This window comes from Spermophilus citellus (genome assembly GCF_964194105.1).
Source record: "Spermophilus citellus genome assembly, chromosome: 1".
Lineage (NCBI taxonomy): Eukaryota > Metazoa > Chordata > Mammalia > Rodentia > Sciuridae > Spermophilus > Spermophilus citellus.
In genome coordinates, this window is record NC_138182.1 from 136462996 (window position 1) to 136482330 (window position 19335).

Here is a 19335-nt window from a genome sequence, read left to right on the forward strand (position 1 = left end):
GAAGAATATGTCTGATTGTCCAGAAAGGAGAAGAGGACTGGCCAACATGTCCAAATTAGCAAGGGGATGGGATTCATGAAGAGGAGAGAAAGCAGAAAAGCAGAGATGAAACTAGAGGGGGATCTTAAAAGAACAGAGAAATGGAATGAAGGATGTGAATTAAGGATGTCTGTAGCGGCTAAGATGTAGCTCTCTTCTTGACTGCATCTTCAAGAAAACTATCGCTTGTCAATACTTTAGGGACATTACCATTTTAGGGAGTTGGGGCTGAGAATGTAATGAAGTATTAATGATGAACGAATGACCTCAGGATGGGCAGAGGGTCAGTGCAGTTTGCCCACTTTGGATCTAGTCACATGGCAAAGTGAGGGCATTCCAGGAGGACACAGATGCTTGGACTTGGCCTCTGTGGACCTGCACAAGATGATCTAAACTGCCCGCCTGGGGAGATAAGAGTCCTTTCCTGTGTCTGGACTGAGATTACTCTGACTCATTAAACATCTGCGAGACTTACAGGGGAATGCACTCAAGAGACCCTATCAATCAGAAAGTACAAAGCACGATAAAGTTATCTTGCCTTTCGGGGCTTCATAGAACACAAAATGGAATTTACCCAAGGCCAGAACCATTTGGATATCTAACACTCCATAATTGGGAGTTAAGCCAAAACCCCACAGAGTAACTGCTGGCTCAGTGGTGCAGAAGGCTTGCCCTTTGTAGATTTTCCCTGGGGCTGCCAGACTTCCTGGACATGGCTGGAATCTTAAAACAGGACTCCAGAGGGAAATGCAAATAGAGGGGAGACAGCTCTGGAGTTCCCTTGGTGAGCCCATTGTTTCTCTTGGGATGAAAAAAAAAAAAAATCACTCTTTATACTGTGAAACTAATCTTCAGTTAATCCGCCTTTGTCTGACAGTCTATGGGTGAAGTGCCTTCTACTGAACAGGGTGGAGAATTGGATTGGAATCCATCAGGATTTATCCACAGTCTCCAAGTCAAGCCTCTGCCACAAATCTGAGAGTTGAAAAGGACGGGGGTGCGGGGGGCATTCAGCTGAAAATTCCTTCCCCATTTCCCTTGACACTGGGACCCATCTACACTGACACCTGAGGGTACAGGAACAACCCTACCACCTTCCTCCTTGCAGCATTGTGGGTCAAATATACACTTGTAGTCTATCTTGGGAAGTAACTATCACTGAAAGCATCGTTTCATGCAAAGAGATTACCTGAAATTTTTAAGATTAGAACATCTAAAGGACTTTTGAGATATTTTTTTCAGGAACACAGGATATTTGAATCCTCAGGATTGCCTAAGTAGACCTCATTGCTTGGAAGGCAGGGACTTTCCAATAAGGCAGCATCCTTTCCTGTAAGCATGCCGCCCAGCATAACTGGACTAAGGTATGGGTGCTGAAATAGTGCTCTCTACTGTGTGCATAAATGTAACGTCATAAATGGAGAAGCATAGAGGAAAACCCCTACGTATATGGGTGTGCATATGTTTTTACAGACGGAATTATAATTTAAACACATCTATTATCCTCTTTAGAACTCATCTTGAAAACTTCTGTTACCCAGTGTTAGAATGTTTTTGCCCATCTCATTTCACTAACTCTCTTGAGCCTCACCATAAGAGTTAGTGATAGGTGTCTTTTAACTCCTGGGAGGGCTTACCTTGGGACTAGGACAAAAAAAAAAAAAAAAAACAAGACTAGTGAAGGGGTGAAAGAAAAATAGAGAAAGAGGAGAAAAAAAGAAAGAAGGGAGGGAGGAAATAAAGAGAGGCCAGAGGAGAGAGAGGAAGGAGAAAAAAAGGTGGTGGGGGGAAACATGAAAGAGGAGGGGTAGGGAGGGAGAGATGGTGGGCAAGAAGAAACAGGTGAGTGGTGCGGATGAGCCAGAGGAAGAATGAAAGTCAGACAACCTGGGCAAAGAAGGGAGGGGAGGAGAGGAGGACAGAAATGGAGAGAAGGTGGAAAGAGAGAAAAGGGGAGAGCGAGGGGAAGAGAAAGAGACTGTTTTGCTGAATAATAGTTATTTGGGCAGTTTCAGCTTTATCAAAACAAAATCTCTCAAGTAAGCCAAATCTCCCTCTGCATATAAATGGCAAATGATCAACAGGCTAAATAGGGTCCTTTTGAAGGAAGGAATCTGGGAACTGAGGTTGGATTTATTTCCCTCCTGGAGGCAGTTTTCACACATGCCGCTTAAATCATTGCTTACCGAAGCTGTTTATTTAATTATTTAGCACGCTGACTGCAGGCCAGATGTTACATAAGCATGGCCAGCCGGCAATGGCACTGCATGCTGGAACGACATGTTTGTGGATTACAGGCTCTGTGTGCGGCAGTCCCTGAGACCCAGGAATGGATGGTCCTCGATGGTCCAAGTTGCTTAGTGGTTATGAATCTCTTGACATCCATCTTCAGTTTTCCTGGGGACAGAGAGTGGGGCTCTCTCCCAGCAGGAAAAGACTCTGGGCACAAAAGCACCTGTTTCCCTGTTTTGTTTATGAGCCAGGCTCCAGAAATTTTAGTCACGGTAATGTTTCAGGGCATTTGGGCAACTGGCTTCTCAAAATATCCATCTGGATGCTTTTCTCTCGGCCCTGAAGCCAAACAAATGGCATTTTTGAAGGAAGTATAACCATCCCATTCAGATAAGCACCCCTTCTCCCTTTCAGGTGTGGGGGTGCATGGTGCCTCTCTGTTCACGGTTGCCTCTCACCTACGGAGCATGCAGCATTCACACCACTCAACATATTAAGCGACCATGAGGCCCATGCTTAGCATTACAGTCATTCCTGTGAATAATCAATCCTTGTTTAAATTTGAGGAATGTGCAGCTTCAGACCCAGTGGGTGCTTTCCACAGCTGTTAGGATCAGATCTCCTATATTAAAAAGAACCACACAAACATTTCTAGTGGCTACATCTGCATCTTGCAATTGAGTTATGTTCAAAGTCAGCACATATAGGAAATATGGCATAGATTCAAACTATCATTAAAAGTCCCTTTTAAAACCCATAAAGCACGGCACATGGCTTTGTGCACACTCTGCTCTCCCAGTCAATCTAACACAGCCAGTGTTTCCTCCAGCTTCAGAGTGGGGAGCTTTTCTTGGCTGAGCAGCAGGACAAGCAGCTGGCTTGTATTTAGGGGCCACAGCCTGCAAAAAATAGCTTCTCCCCCTAAGCAACTATCATTGGATTTCCCGAGTTAAAATGTGACTAGGTAGGGCTCTCTCCTTTAGGAGACTGATGGAATATATCTTATGTTTTCCTTTCTTGACACAGTCAATGTGTTAGCCAACCTTCTTTCCAAGTTCGTGGGATGCTTTATTTGACCTTCAAGTGTATGTTCTCTGAGTGCCTAGCATGGATCTGGCTTTTCTAAGTTCTTTCTCTTCTTACCTGTGATCAGCTGAGTTAGCACTTTAGTCTGATCATTGAGAATGTTCACTGTCACGTTTCTGGCAGATTTGAAGTAGAGGGCATTACCCTGCAATAAGAAAACAAAGGAAACACATGAAAATGGAAGTTTTTTTTACCCCAAAGAACTATAATCTCAGTTCTCCAAGAAGCTGAACCGGTTTTAGCCAAGTTCCAACCAATGTATGTTATTTGAAAACTCCAACAAATGTTTAATGGTCCCACACACATGATAATTAAAAGACATACATTCAACATAGAATTCCCCCAGAGGCAGGTGTATGCATGTACACACACAACACAGGTTTCTCTAGAAAATACACACAAGCATGGTGCTATAGTTAAATCAGAGACAATTAGGACACAGAAACCTTTAGATCTTATTGCAGATATAAGCTATCTTTTGTGGACAGAAAAAATCAGGAATAATCTCCTAACCATATCCTTTCTAGGTTACAGTTTCAGCAAAAGAATAATGAAGAATCCTTAAAAGAGAACAGATAGCTGCAGTGAAATACCCAAGGTCTTCCCCTTGGGTATGTCCACCAGCTGTGAGAATCCCATGAACTTGTTTGCAACACATGCATACAAAACCTGGGAGATCTAGACTTTCTGAGTAAATCTCTTCCCATTCTTCCTTTCCTCTTTTCCAGATTACTTTTCCTCTGGGTACTCTGTGCCATCATCCACTTCCCTCTTCATCAAAACAACTTAGCAAAAATATTCCTAAACAGTACACAGATAAAGGGACATGGCTACATTCCAAATAAACTTCATTCATAGACCATGATATTTCAATTTCACTTCATTTAAATTTTATGTTTAAAATCTAATATATTCTTAATGTGTTGTGATGTATTAATTTTCCTCTGTTTTATTCCCTCCACTGGTCATCTAAAAATGAAAAATCCATTTTTACTTTGATGAAAATACAAGAACAGATGGAAGGTTAGATGTAGCTCAAATGCTATTATTTGCTAATCTTGCATTTAGTTTTCTTTTTTTACTAATGCTCGTCCACATTGTCTAGTTGTCATTGGAAAAAAAAATGAATATGGTAGTCATTTCTGTCTTTTCAAACATGGCACACACCTGCCAGAAACTCTGTAATATTCAATACTCAGTATTGAGTCTGTCCAAATGCATGGAACCATTGTCCTACCAGAGAGGTGAAACTTAGCCATTACCTTCAAGGTCTTAGTTTCTAATGGGGACAAGTATACCAGCCAGAGAACCAGTAGGGAACTACAATGTATTTGGAGGGCTTTCCCAAAGGGTGGGATTCTATGCAACTTGGGCCTGGGGAGTGGAAAGACTTCCTAGAGAAGTAGGCATTTGCACTGGTCACTGAAGAGACCAAGGCTATGCTTTACCAAGTTGAAATGAAGAACAAAGTTCACAAAAGGAAGTATAGGCTCTTTCCTCTTAATATCGGTGAGGCTGATTAGCAAATCCAACTTAGAACCAGTAGACGGAGAGTAGCAGACTGTGAGCTAAGACAGCTGGTTCCAAGGGCTGAGATGATTTTCACAAGAGGAGGAGAGGGGATGGAGTGGCAACAATGGTATACTGACAGCCTGGATCTGTGGTCATTCTCATCTTAGGCTTTCTGCTAAAATGGACAACCAATACCCATGACTCACTCAGGACCTGAGTAACCAGTTACCTTTGGGTGAGAACTATTGACATAGTGTTAGAGAAAGAGACAAGGAATTTTGATCACTGATCCAGTGCACTCTCCCACCAAGGCTTAAAATTTCATTTCCCCAGATAAAAAAAGGGTTTCTCTAGCCAGATGTGGTGGCACACACCTGTAATCCCAGTGGTTCAGGAGGCTGAGGCAGGAGGATCTCAAGTTCAAAGCCAGCCTCAGCCACTGAGCAAGTCCCTAAACATCTTAGCAAGATCCTGATTCACAATAAAGAATAAAAAGGGCCAAGGAAGTGGCTCAGTGGTTGAGTGCCCCTGAGTTCAGTCCTACTTCAAAAAATAAATCAATATAGATAAATTGTTTTTAATTGGGTCAAGAAAGAAGTACATTTACTCAAATCTTGTCTTTTGTTTTCTGTTGATAAGGAAACAAATATTAGTCTAAAATAATTTCTTCCCCATCATTTTTTTCTGAGTCTGCTTAGCAATTCAACTTAAAGCTTCAAAACAGTTCTTTTTAATTTTTTTGTGTAATTTTTAATTATACATGACAGTAGAATATATTTTGACATATCATACATACATGGAGTATAAATTCCCATTTTTGTGTTTGTACATGACGTGGAATTACATGGATCATGTATCCATAACGAACATAGGAAAGTTATGTCTGAGTGTTTTTCTTATTCCCGCCTTCCTTTTATTCCCTTTTTCTGATCTAGTGAACTTCTATTCCTCCCTCCTCACTGCTTAATGTGAGTTAGCATCTGCATATCAGAGAGAACATTCAGCCTTTTGTTTTTTGGGATTGACTTATTTCATTCAGCCTGATAGTCTCCAGTTTCATCCATTTACCAGCAAATGCCATAATTTTATTCTTTATGGCTGAGTAATATTTCATTGTGTGTATGAACCATATTTTTTTTATCCATTCATCTGTTGAAGGGCACCTAGGTTGGTTCCATAGCTTAGCTATTGTGAGTTGAGCTGCTAGAAACATTGATGTGGCTGGATCACTATAGTATGCTGACTTTAAGTCCTTTGGTTATATGCTGAGGAGTGGGATAACTGGGTCAAATGATAAGTTTTCTGAGTAATCTCCATACTGCCTTCCAGGGTGGTTGCACCAATTTCAATTTGCAGTCCCACCAGCAATGCATGAGAGATCCTCTTTTCCCAAATCCTTACCAAACCTTTACTATTATTTGTGTTTTTAATAATTGCCATTCTGATTGGAGTGAGATAAAATATTAGTGTAGTTCTAATCTGAATTTCTCTAATTGCTAGAGATGTTGAACATTTTTTCATATATTTGTCGACTGATCATATTTATTCTTCTATAAAGTATCTGTTCAGTTCCTTTGCCCATTTATTAATTGGGTTATTTATTTATTTATTTATTTTGGTGTTAAGTTTTTGCTTCCAAAGTATTCTAATGAAGTTTGAATTCATGATCTACAACTTGAAACCTGGACAAGAGTAATGTTTTCAGGAGCTAATTCACTAAAGTTTCTCTTCATGTATCCATCAGCTTTACACTTCAGAGAGAAAAATGGCCTGAAATCAGGGAACTGGCTAAATCTCCTGCCACCAACTACTGTGTGACCCTGCTGAAATCAGCTCAGTCTTCTGTGTCCCAATCTTTGCATTTTCCACCATCATCCCCAGTATCATTGTCAAGCTCATCACTGCCATGACTGAGCACTCTGTGGGCCAGGTGTGCAATAGGAGATCCAGAGTCCAACTACTTCCAATCCCAACTTTATCACTTGGGAGTGGACATTAAGCAAGTTACATAATTGTTCCAGTCCTCAAAAAAAAATGTTGGTGCAAAATTAGTTATCAAGTTACCAAAATACACTTAATACTGAAACTATTAAGGTTCCCAGATAAAATTATTCAAAAACAAGTGATTCCAGATGTGATTATGAATGATGCATGCATGTGGTCCAGTGCTGGGCATACATGAAGTCCTCAGTAATTTAGGGCAAAGAAAGGAGGAGAAAAAGGTAAGTAGTAAAGGATATAAGAGGGAGAGAAGAAAAGGGAAAAGAGAGGGAAGAGGAAAAAGGCAGGAAAGGAGGGAAAAGGAGGCATGAAATGCAGTGGGAGAGATGGAGAGTACAGAGAATGATCTTACTTCTGTCCCTAATTTCCCCAACCCATCAGTAGGGCAAATCAAGGGTTTTCTCCATTTCCAACATTCTGTTTTTATATTTCAAAGGTTTTCCTACATCCAGTTCGCTTACCACCATCCTTCAAACCCCAGTCTCTCCCAATACTACCTGCCCGTCCTTACAACTATTTAAGTATTTCTATCATGGACAAATCTAACAGCTTTGTCCAAGATTTACAGCAGGAGATATAATAAAACCACCCATTCCCTTTTTATTACCTTGTCAAAATGTTATAGTTTAGCATTAATTGTTCTAATATGCTAACATCTGGGAAATAGAATCTTTGCTGTATCAGGGTTTAAACAAAGAACCTTATTCTCGCCTGGGACGTGTTGCTGCAATCCTCATGTATACTTATATCAGAAAGATTGCCAGGAAAAAGGCAAGAACCGGTTAACAAAGTGAAGAGCCTCCCGGGGTGGCTGGGACCCTGTGATTTTTATTTTGTTTTCTGACTCTGCTTATGGAGACTTGGCAGGAAAACACCAGCCAAGCCCAACCTCTGGGAAACACTCTGATGTCTGATGAGAAGCTAACCTCTGCCCTCTCAGCCTTCCCTCTCTCCTCTGCATTCCCTCCTGCTCACCACTGTGACTCATGCTCGCTGACCTCAAGGTAACTACGACCAGAAAGGAGTCTAGCTGCCCCTCATCGGATGATAAGGAGGGTCAGCTCAAGTCAGTCTGCAGCCAATCGGCTTGTGATTCTTCGGGACACAGAAGGTAGGATAGAGAACAGAGGCAACATACCACCCTCTCACAAAGGAGAAGGACAAGGACGCTCAACGTGCACATGCATCTAAGTGCCCACACTGTGCACATTTTGATTGAGAGGAATTCCACCACATTTCTCTCTCTTTAAAGGAGACTAAGCAGAACAGAATCAAATCCTGTCTTGATGACTTGGGGCTAGTGAAATGAACATTGTTTTTCCACCACATCTTCCAGGGGCTACTATATGTGGCTCTCTGAACACCGAATGGCTCCATTGTGTGACATTTTTAAATTATTGTATCTGATTGCTAAAAACGTCTAATTTATTCCCATATCAAAGCAGAATGCATAAATGTCAAATGCTACAAGGCTTGTAACAAAAAGCAGCAATCCGCACCTCTCCCTCTTGCCAGAGCTTTTAACTTCTATGTTTCTGTCAAGTGTTTCTCTTCTTTTGGCTCAAAATATGCTTCTATGCGACATTTATTAACTTTAGATGCTATCTATTGCCCTGCAGTGGTCTAGACTTTGTATAACTTGAGTTACATCGATATTCATAGTTATTACGATTATGTGGCTATTATTCTCCAACAAGTCAAGGACTCTACTTTAGCTGCACTTCCTTTTCCTTTCTTGTACAATTTTCTTTGCTTGGAGCCAATATAGCCTTCATTAAAAAAAAAAAAAAACTTTCTTGATTTTCTATTTTTTCCTATCCTTTGTGTTCTAACCTTTTTCTTTAGGTCCTATTTGACGGAGGACATTTTTGACATTGTTCTATTCTTTCTGTTAATTTTGAAAAACTTTTCTACTACTATTAATTTCAGGAACATTTTTCTTGTTCTTTAAGCTTTCCTTTTTACTATCTCTTTATGATTCACAAACCATCCTCTCTCAGCAGGAAGCAGGAATACTAGAGTTGATAGGAGGCTGTTTCTGGAAAGGGTGAATCTTGCCCAAGGGGACAATGTGAGGGATTTAACTCATTCCTGGGAAGAAACCTTCAAACTGGGCCATCAGTACCTTTAGGCCAGTTTCACCAGAGGAATTCTGCAAACTCTGCCAGGAGGTGGGTGTGTAGAAATTTATAATAAGAATTCTGGGTGTCCAGGGGGAAGAGGCTAGGCATTTTGCTGTGCAGTGGACTGTCCATTACACCCTCTGTCTTCCATGGTCCATCCCTGACGTCATCTGTATTGGGTATCCCAAGCACAGAGATACTCTGGTCTAAACCAGCTTCTAGAAAAGACTCCTCCTATCTTGTACTGGAAAATAGGTATGTGCCCAGCTGAGTGAGTTAGATGATATCTGGGGATGGACATTCTTCTTTTTCAGTCTATTTCAGTGTTCATAGTGAATCTAGGTTTTGTCTCCTGGCAGTCTAGTAGGTAAGTCGCCCTGACCCACTCACTCCACACCCTGACTGTCACATCTCCAGAGACACCCAGGTCCCCAGCCTTGTCAGGGCCCTGCATCATGGACTAACACATTCGCTGTCATTCTCTGTTTCCTTACTGAAAAATGTTGATCCTAGCTTTGCAGCTGAACTACCTCTCCTCTACCCACTTCAGATTGTTTTGTTAGGTAGGAGTTTGGGGACAGCAAGATGGTAGAGACAGCGTATAAGAAAGAAGCCACTGGAGGACAAGACAAGGAGATAAGTCATGTCCCTATTACAGTAAGTCCCATTACCCTGACAACTCCTCCCACTGAGGACTGATCACTGTGACAACACCCCCCCCCCCAGTTTCAATATTTTAAAATGACCAATGAGGGTACAGTGGGCAGTATTCTAATTAGATTTTCTAAAGTAACCAACGGAGGGGGGAGAATTGGAGAATATTCTAATCAGGTATCATAAGGTAACCAATGGGAGCCAATGGGGGAAGGTCTTCCTTTTGGTCTATATAAGGAAGAGAACACCTCACAGCTCAGCATGTAAGACCCTAATTTCCAGACATTGGAGACCTTGAACCAACCTCTGTCTCTTTTTCTCTCTCTCTTCTTTCTCTCTCTTTCTCACCAAGCCCACTTCACTTTACCTAACCAAGTGCTACCTTCATCTTCCATAAATCTGTACTATGCCTGTTATTTCTGTGAGTCTTGCTCAATTCTTTGTTCACAACACCAAGGATCGGGACCTCAACAAAACAACCCAACAGTAATGATTTAACAAGTTGACATTCCTTGTCTATTGTTGCTTATTCTTCCTTTATCCATGAGTCCTTTTGATTTTTTTTCTTCATTAATAACATTACCTTCTCAAGAGCAGAGCTGGTTAAAATTGTGTGTGACTTCAGAGCAGGCCCCAAGAGCCTCTCTTAAACATTCTCTGTACATTAAAGGAGTGTCTGGAACATGTTAGATCCTGTCCCAGTCCCTAGAATGGGAAGTACAAGTGACCTTTATCTTTAAGAAACTCCTAGCCCAGGAGGAGACTGATTTGATGTAAAATAACCATAACAACAATGTGCTATCACTTCAGTCAAGATTTATGCTCTCCTGGGATGAGAGACAGATTTTAATATTTGCATTTAATCACAACCATATCACCCCAGTCTGTTTTGAAGTGACGCTGGCAGCCAGAAGCTTTTTATCTTGATAATCCTACACTGTAGTATATCTCCCTGGCCCTCCCAGGAGCTAACAATCTGTTCCGGGAATTTAGATAAACAGAGAAAACCATGAGATTAGCACACAAACAAGTTTCACATGAGGGAAGGGTTTGAACTCTCAGTGTGAGTGAAGTTCAGAGGAGGAAGAGATTAGGGCAGCTGGAATCCTGAGAGGAGTCTCCCAAGGAGAACTGGGCTGGCTTCTGCCCTTTCCTCCTAATGGAAGGCAGGTGGGCTCATAATAGCTTTGATTCTATATAATGCTAAGTAGGTAACTAGGGAGGCTGTCTTCCTGGAGCAAAGCTGGAGCAGAGCTCTGGAGTCTGGCAGGTCTGGGCTTCCATCCCAACCCCACTTCTTCAGCAACTCTGTGACCTTGGGTAAATCATTTCTGGCCGAGTTGAGTTTCCGTGCCTATGAAAGGAAGTTCAAGGCAACACAATGGTGTTAAAAGAAAATCAAGAAGGAAAATATAGGAAAAGCACCTGCAAAAAGCACTTCAGAACTGCAAACACAAAACACAAAAGCTGCAAGAAGACACAAAACAAACACAAAAGCTGCATGAAGACAGGTCCTTGAAGAAACTGCTAATTGTACTGCTGCAGCAAAAAAAAAAAAAAAAAAAAAAAAAAAAATCTATAGCATGAGTCAGGAGCATTCTTAATGCCAGAAAGAAACTGTTCCAAAAAATGAACAAAACCCAAAACACCCATGATGATGGGGGTATGTATATCAAAGGGACACAGGAGGTGACCAAAAGAGTCCCAATGGCCATGGATGGAATAATTTGAGCAGTGAAATAAACATCCTAATATTGGAATATAACTCAGAGTAAAAAACAAATATCCATGAGTCCATGTTGAGATGAATAGACAGATAAATGGGGAAGAAGAGTCAAACACTCTGAGTAGAAGAATGTCTCATAATTTATGTAACTGACTCCCCACCCTTTAAGGTGGATTGCCCACAGTGTCTTCTTTTCAAAAAGAACAATACAGAAGGGAAATAATAGGATAACTCCATAGCTAAGAAATCTGACAGACACTACCTCAGCAAAGTAACCCAGTTGAACAACGTCAGCAGTGGTGATTCAACTGGTGTCGATGTAGGCGCCTTTGATATACTGTGAAGAATATGGCAGAGATCTTCCTCTTCACAAAGTGTGCCCCTCATCTATCATAAGGCCCATCTCAGTTAAAGCCATTTCAGACAAATGCCTGACCATCACTTCTCAAACTGTCCATGTCATCGAATCCTAGCCAAGAAGAGACTAAGGAGACATGAGGACTACATGTATTAAGGCATCCTGGGTGGGATCCTTAGACAGAAAAAGCATAATTGGTTAAAACCAAAATAAATGGGCTTTAGTTAGTAATGATACATCAATATTGGCTCAACAGATGCTACTTACAGGAAAATGTGGGTGTGGGGTATATGGGAACACTGTACTATCTTCACAGCTTTTCTGCAAATATAAAACTATTGCAAAATATAATATTTTTTGAAAGATCTATTAGGCTGCTGAATTCTAAGATCTAGAATTTTAGAAAGAGACCCTGGAAGAGCACCCATCTTTGAACAAGCAAGGAGGTATAGATGGCCCAATTTGGGTTTGATAATATCAGAAAAATTTTCCTTACATGGAGACAAATTTTTTCCCATAGATTTCTGTCTTTAATAATAATCAAAGAACCATCTTTGGGATCTTTCACAGCCTGGGTGAAGTCTCGGGGGCCTCTAAGCATTCTTCCCTGGTCAGTTTCTAGAAAATAGGGTGCTCTGAAATTCTTTGCTTCTGTGTAGAAGGTATCCCAATGAATGAGCTTCAGGATGGATGTTTCCTAAAGTAATACAAACCCTCTCTCGATATGACCTGGAAAGATCAAAGCTAATACAAACTCAGATTTGTTAATAAAATCATTTCCAAAGGGTTGTTAAGTTTCTCTTCAGCAAGCATCAAATGTTTCTATTATGTTATTTTAATAGGATGCTTTAATTTATCTGAATTGACCCCTTGAAAAGCACATTTATAAACTATACTTTAGTATGGTCATTTCTATTTTACCTTGGATTGTCTTTTTATAATGAGGTTTGGGTACATTCGCATTGTTTTTAAAAAAAATTCCAGAAGTGAATATCAAAGCTATACCATGAGACATCTTGTCAAGGAAATCTGGAAAATGATCCAGATTTTCTACCATACCATCCTTACTCAGCTATTCTGCATATACCCAATTCTGCGTTCATTGTGGTCTTTCTCAATACTTTGCTAAATGGAAGTGTTCTGTCTAAGGATTCCTTTGGGACATCGTGTTAACACACCAATGCTGCAGGGGAATGCCAGTTCTTCCAGGGCCCAGCACATTGCTGGTACCCATTAGGCTTTCAATAAATATTTATTGAATAACTGAATGCTCGGATAAAATCAAGAGTCAGTGGAGAGCGAGTTGTCAACTGAAGCAGTAATTAAATGAAGGTTGACGTGATCTGCCAAAGAGTTTTCAAAAAACAAGCCATTACGCATGGGCAATGTGATGATGCTCTGAACATGGAAATCTGAGTGAGTGGAGAGGAAGTAGAATGGACATGAAATTAACAAATATTAATATAGCTTCTCCTGTAGTGCCAGGAACTGTAGGAGAGGCAAGCGAGACTTGAGCGGCAGAGTGACAGGGGAAAAACAGCAGCACAAAATGTGACTGCAAATTCTTAATGACTTAGAAATTGAAGGACACTTGGAGACTTCCCTGGGCCCATAGTATGTGTGTGGCAGGTGGTGTCAAATGAGCTCTCTTTCAGCTGCCCCATATCAATCCATTTCACTAACATTTTATGAGTGTCGTCCAAGTATAAAGCATTGAGCCAAGTGCTGGATAGGTGGCCTTTGATCTCCTGGAGTTTAATCTACTAGGGGAGATGGATACTAAATTCAGAATTCAGAGTTCCATAAATGGCTATATCATTGTGATCACAATATGTGCACTGAATGCAGATTAGAAGGTGAAACGAGATCACATGCACAGCACCATAATTAGGGCATTAAAGCCTTTCTAAGGAAGAGACATTTTGGCTGAGGTCACTGGGATGAGGGGCAACTGGTTAGCTGACAGAGGAGAAGAAACTTTTCATGGACAGAGACAGGTATACTAACTCCAGGCCACAAAGCTTAGTATATTTAAAGGACAGGGAGAAAAAGGTCAGGGAGAAATGAAAACTTTTGTGAACATTGCCCATGCTGCCTTCTGACGAACAGGGATGTTTCATTTTGTTAATTTGTTAATGTTTAATAAAGAAATCTTTTCCTTTTCTTTATATTTTCTTCTGTTTATATACGAGTCTTACCTCTCATATCAAGTCGTTCCCTGTTGCATGTAGTTAAGTAGGAATACAATGGAAACCAGTTTTCTCAACACTATCTGCACTATCCACCAAATAGTTGGTATTTTTCCCACAAATATGTGATGCCACTTTTTTCATATATTAATTCCCAAACTGACATGAGTCTGTCCTAGAGCCCTCTAGTCTGTTCTGTTATCTGTTCTTGAGCCCATACCCTATTGTTTTTATTACTGTGGCTCTGAGTTATGTCTAAGAACCTGGTAGGTCAGTCTACATGGTCTTATCTCACAGGACATTTTGAAGGTTTTGAACTTTCCCTGCAAATGAGCAGTAATGAAAGGATTTTAAGAGTGGTTCAACTGACTTTCATTTAAACACTGTATTAGCTATGTGTTACTACAACAAAATACCTGAGACTGGCTACTTAAGAAGAAAAGTCTGTTTAGCTCCCAGTTTTGGAGGTTCAAATCCAGGAAATGAGCGCTATTGAGGATGCCCATCATGGGGAGAACATTTGTCAGAGGGAGCATTCACATCTCAAAACAGAAAGTACAGGGGGATGATCCCACAATCTCTTTTGAAGGCACATCCCCAATGACCTAAGGACCACCCACTGGGCCCCACCTCCTAAAGGTGCAGAGCATAGCACCCCCTCCCAGTACCAACACCCTGGGGACCCAGTCTTATTACATGAACCTTTAGGGGACACTATCCATATAAGAGGGCGGCAAATCTGGCCACTCTCATTACTTTGCAAGTGCATGTGATAGAAGGCGAGGTAGACTATTCAGCCACCCAGATGAGGAGACAATGACAGCTTCAACGGCAGTGGAAGCAGAGATAGTAGGGAGATTAAAGATGGGTGTTTTTAGAATTGACAGGGGTTGGTTATTGATTTGGCCTGGCAGGAAAAATGGGGCAGAGTCAAGGAGAACTTTTGCATTTCTTGGTAATTGGAGAGGTATAACTTTTGACTGAGCTACAGAACAGCAGCTGAGGGAAATATCTGAAGGGTAAATTTGGTAGGTGTTAAGTTATGGACTTAAACATGCTGCTTAGGGGCTGGGGCTGGGGCTGTAGCTCAGTGCAGAGCGCTTTCCCTAGCATGTGTGAGGCATTGGGTTCGATCCTTAGCACCACATAAAAATTAAACATAAACAAACATCCACAACTACAAAATAATTTTTAAAAATGCCGCTTGGTAAATGCTCAGTATGAAACATCTGAGTCTGATGTATTGGGTACAGAGTTCACATTTTTTTCAATTCTATATTACAACTTTTAAGTTACTCTGTACAGGCCCAGTAGATACTGAAATTTTGTTTATAAAAATGTTCACAATTTTGCTATCTCAGCTGTCAACTTTCACTCAAACTTCTGTGCATTTCCATGTTGATTCTCCCCGGCAACTTAAAATGTGTTTCCACCTCTTTCTGGGCATCGTCACTAGGGATTCTGTGAGATGGCAGACATATTAAAATGCAATTGTTATCTTCAGGGTAACATTGCAAGTCTGATTTCCCATAGTCTGAAGGTTACAAAGAATTCAAAGAAATATTTTAGGAAATGAAAACTCAGTGGATTTTCTGGTGTGCGTGCGTGTGTGTGTGTGTGTGTGTGTGTGTGTGTGTGTTTTCAAAGGCAGGTAGACAATTACACACACAGAGCTATGAAGAAACAAATAGGGATAGTAGAGGATAGGAAAGGTAGCAGAATAGGAAAGGTAGCAGAATACAACAGTTACTAATATGGCATATGTAAAAATGTGGATGTGTAACCGATGTGATTCTGCAATCTGTATTTGGGGTAAAAATGGGAGTTCATAACCCACTTGAATCTAATGTATGAAATATGATATGTCAAGAGCTTTGTAATGTTTTGAACAAGCAATAAAAAAATAAAAATAAAAAATAAAAAATTTTGGTAAAACAAAACAAAAACAAACAAACAAACAAAAAAACAAAAAAAGAAACAAATAGGGAGATGTAAAACTATAAGTTAATTCTCATTTCCTAGCCGAGGTTCCTGAAATGTAGCTAACTCCATAGGAAAACAAAAGGCTGACACATTTTCCTCTTTGCAGGCAAGGTCAGGTATAAAGGTTAACTGAAGTGCCTTGGAAAAGAATGAATTCCCAACATCCCACCAGAGACCCAGGTGACAGTGCAGCCAGACTCCACTGTGTGCCAGCACAGCCATGGCAGCATGCTTTGACGATGTGTCTAGTGACACATGGCTGGGGAAACCAAGGCCAGAGCGCATTCAGTCATCCTTCTATGCACCTAGCACTGAGCTAGGAACTGTGTCAGAGCAGTGAAGAGGTAGCAGGGAGCCTTGTGCTATATCTGGAAAGAGAAAATCAACACTCTTGTACAATCAAAGCCCCTATGAGATCAGAGACAGCCCATGAAGGTGGCACTGGATAATGTACAAGCCACTGGTCTATCATGATCTCAGGTAACAAGTTCATATTCACAGCATATGAAATAACACCTTTGGTAACTGCCTGACCCATATTTCTAATATTTTCCAGTGTTGTGAAGGAAACATTTCCATAATAGTGAGTAGTCATTCTTAAAACAAAGAAACAAAAATCCATCTGTCTCCAAAAGGTTTTACGAGTAAAACATTCACAAAAATCTAATGTCCTCTCCCATACCTTCTAAGTTCACAATCTTGGTTAGAATTTTCCTTCTCTGTGAAGTCCTACCTACCTCAATAACAATTTGTTTTCCTTTGGGTACCAAACCTCTCCCATGTTTATTTAATTATAGATTTTTTTTTCTTAAACTACACATCAACAGAAAACACTGTAGGACTCACTTGGGGGAAATACTACCCTATAGCTTGGTCTGTATACACAAGAATTTATGAGGTAGATCTGATTTTATCTTCTTCAAATCATAAAGGGGTTAGAAGAGCTCCTGTCACTTGATGGGCACTCAGTGACGCCTGCTAGATGGCTTAATGTCCACAGTCCCAGTGAGCCATTTTATAGATGGGGAAACTAACACTGTGGGGGGGGGGCATCATTGACTAGCTTCAGTGCTGGTAAATTGCAAAGAGAGAACTCGGGACTTGAAAGCCAAGAAGTTCCCTCCCGTTCTACTGCTGTGGAATGTGCAGTCTAAGCTGTAAATGTAAGACCTGTGGCTTGGGAGGCTGAGGCAGGAGGATCATGAGTTCAAAGCCAGCCTTAGCAACGGTGAGGCACTAAGCAACTCAGTGAGACCCTGTCTCTAAATAAAATACAAAATAGGGCTGGGGATGTGGCTCAGTCTCAGTGGCTGAGTCCCCTGAGTTCAATCCCTGGTACCCCTGCCACCACCAAAAAAAAAAAAAAAAAAAAAAAAAAAAAAAAAAGATCTGATGAAGAAAAGTCTTCAACATATTTTATTTATATTAGAAAGGTTAAGACATCTTTATGGGGGCAAGCAGGCTTGACTAGGGGTTTGGAGAAAGCCAATAAGCAGAGATATCCTGCATGAAAGGAGTCAGCCCTATCTTTTCCCCTTGAGATCAGTCACACCAATTCTGTTGTCAACAGTACTGAATCTCAAGACAGCAAGACTAAGATGTGTTTTCCTATGGAAGGTTGTTTGCCAGAAAGCAAAACAAAAATGGTTCCACCCCTGTTCTTTGCAGAGTAACTATCACAGGCCAAAATCCTCTGGCTTTTGGCCACATTTGCAAACAGGACTTTTCCATGGGCAGTGTACTTGGCTTTGCCATGGCCGGACAGCACCCCCAGATCCGGGTGCACAAGTCTTGGCTTTGTGGCTGGCCCCCGCACATTCCTCAGCTCTGTCTGAACATTGTTCTGCCCTCCGTCAGTGAGGACTGTTGCTTTGGATCTTGACCTTTCACAGAACAGTACATGGTATTCTCAGGAGTCAACAAGCATCTCTCAGGAAAAGTTTGGGTAGAGATAACGGGAGCGCTTCAGAGAAGTGCAGGCAGAGGTCAGAATTATTAACAGGGAGTGAAAAATAATGGCTGCATAGGGGCAGGTTTGTGTCATGGGAGAGACATAATTTGATTTTCTTCAAGAGAAACATGACTAGCCTCGTGCCTCCTGACTTGACAGAGGCTGGACTTCATAAAAAAATCAGAATGGCACAGGAACCAACAACAAATTTCAAAACACTGACCCTGGGGTCACGAGATCCTTTCTTTGGAGTGTGCTACTATGCAGGCTTTGGAGGTGCCGAGTTCTGAATTGATTCCCCTGCTTTGCTATTTCTGAACTAGTGGCCTTGGACCACTCAGCATTCGTTTTTAACTGGAAAATAGACATCACATTGTAGAAAATGGTATTATTAATAGTAACCACCCCGCAGAGTTGAAAGGTTTAAAAGAAAGAGCATATGCAAGGAATTTAGCACTGTGTTTAAACATTTAAAAATGTTATTTAAAAAAGGACATTAACCACTGATGCTGATGGTTGCTAAGCCCTGCTGACCCCCACCAAATAGAAAGATGTTAGATGTGAACATGCTGGTTAGAAGCACAATTTCACGCAGAGTAGGACTGGAACCAAGCACATCCACACCCTAGTGTGTAAATGCAGGGTGCAGCTTGTTTCTGTTTTTTTTTCATCTATGAAGTGAGCGTGGGGGCCAGGGAGCAATACCTACCTCCTAGGTTGCTGTGGGAACCAAGATCATTTATGCAAGACAGCACAGTTCCAAGCAGAGTAAGGACTATGAGAGCCAACTAATATTTTATTTTGAGACAGGGTCCCACTAAGTTGCTTAGGGCCTTGCTAAGTTGCTAAGGCTGCTCCCAAACTTACAATCCTTTTGCCTCAACCTCCCGAGTCACTGGAATTACCAGCATGTGCCTGCATGCCTTGTGAGTCTTTGTATCTTAAAGAGCAATGAGTATATATTGCTTTTATGATCATAAAATAATGAATGCATAATATATGTTCATAATCATAAATATCATGAATACATAAAATAATGTTCATAGAAATGCCATTAAGTAAGAAAGTATGGACACATTTAGGCAATATATAAATTTCTATTTTGTGTGTGGGCTCTTCATTTCTTTCTTGGCATGTCAAAAGTTCTAATTTCTTGGACAGGTGAAAAGGGAGAGAAGAGAAGTGGTTTAAAAGTTCTTGCTGACTCTTTGAGAAGAAGCTTAAGTCTTAGAAAACATACACGCATTCTGCTCTGATCTCAACTTGTGCAATGTCTAGGTTGCACTAGTATGATTTCTAAGAAGACAAGGTGATAAAGGAGAAAGCCAGTTGAACTAAACTTTCATTAGTCTGAGTCTACCTACCTCGCAAAGATACCATCTCCTTCTCCATTCCGTAGAAAAGTGACAGTATTCTGTTATCAGGCACATCTGTGCAGGAATGCTTATACCACTAGTCCCCTTAGGAAATATGGCCAGAAT

At 40.9% G+C, this 19335-nt stretch overlaps 1 protein-coding gene across 4 annotated transcripts in view; it reads right to left on the reverse strand.

Annotated features, from left to right (window-relative positions):
* SGCD (sarcoglycan delta) overlaps positions 1 to 19335 on the reverse strand; it is a 392094-nt gene that overhangs the window by 136771 nt on the left and 235988 nt on the right. For all 4 annotated transcript variants that reach the window (XM_081281121.1, XM_081281122.1, XM_081281120.1 and 1 more), the window contains exon 4: positions 3415 to 3502. In XM_081281121.1, coding sequence (XP_081137247.1) covers positions 3415 to 3502 — 88 coding nt within the window. The remainder of the gene's footprint in view (positions 1 to 3414; positions 3503 to 19335) is intronic.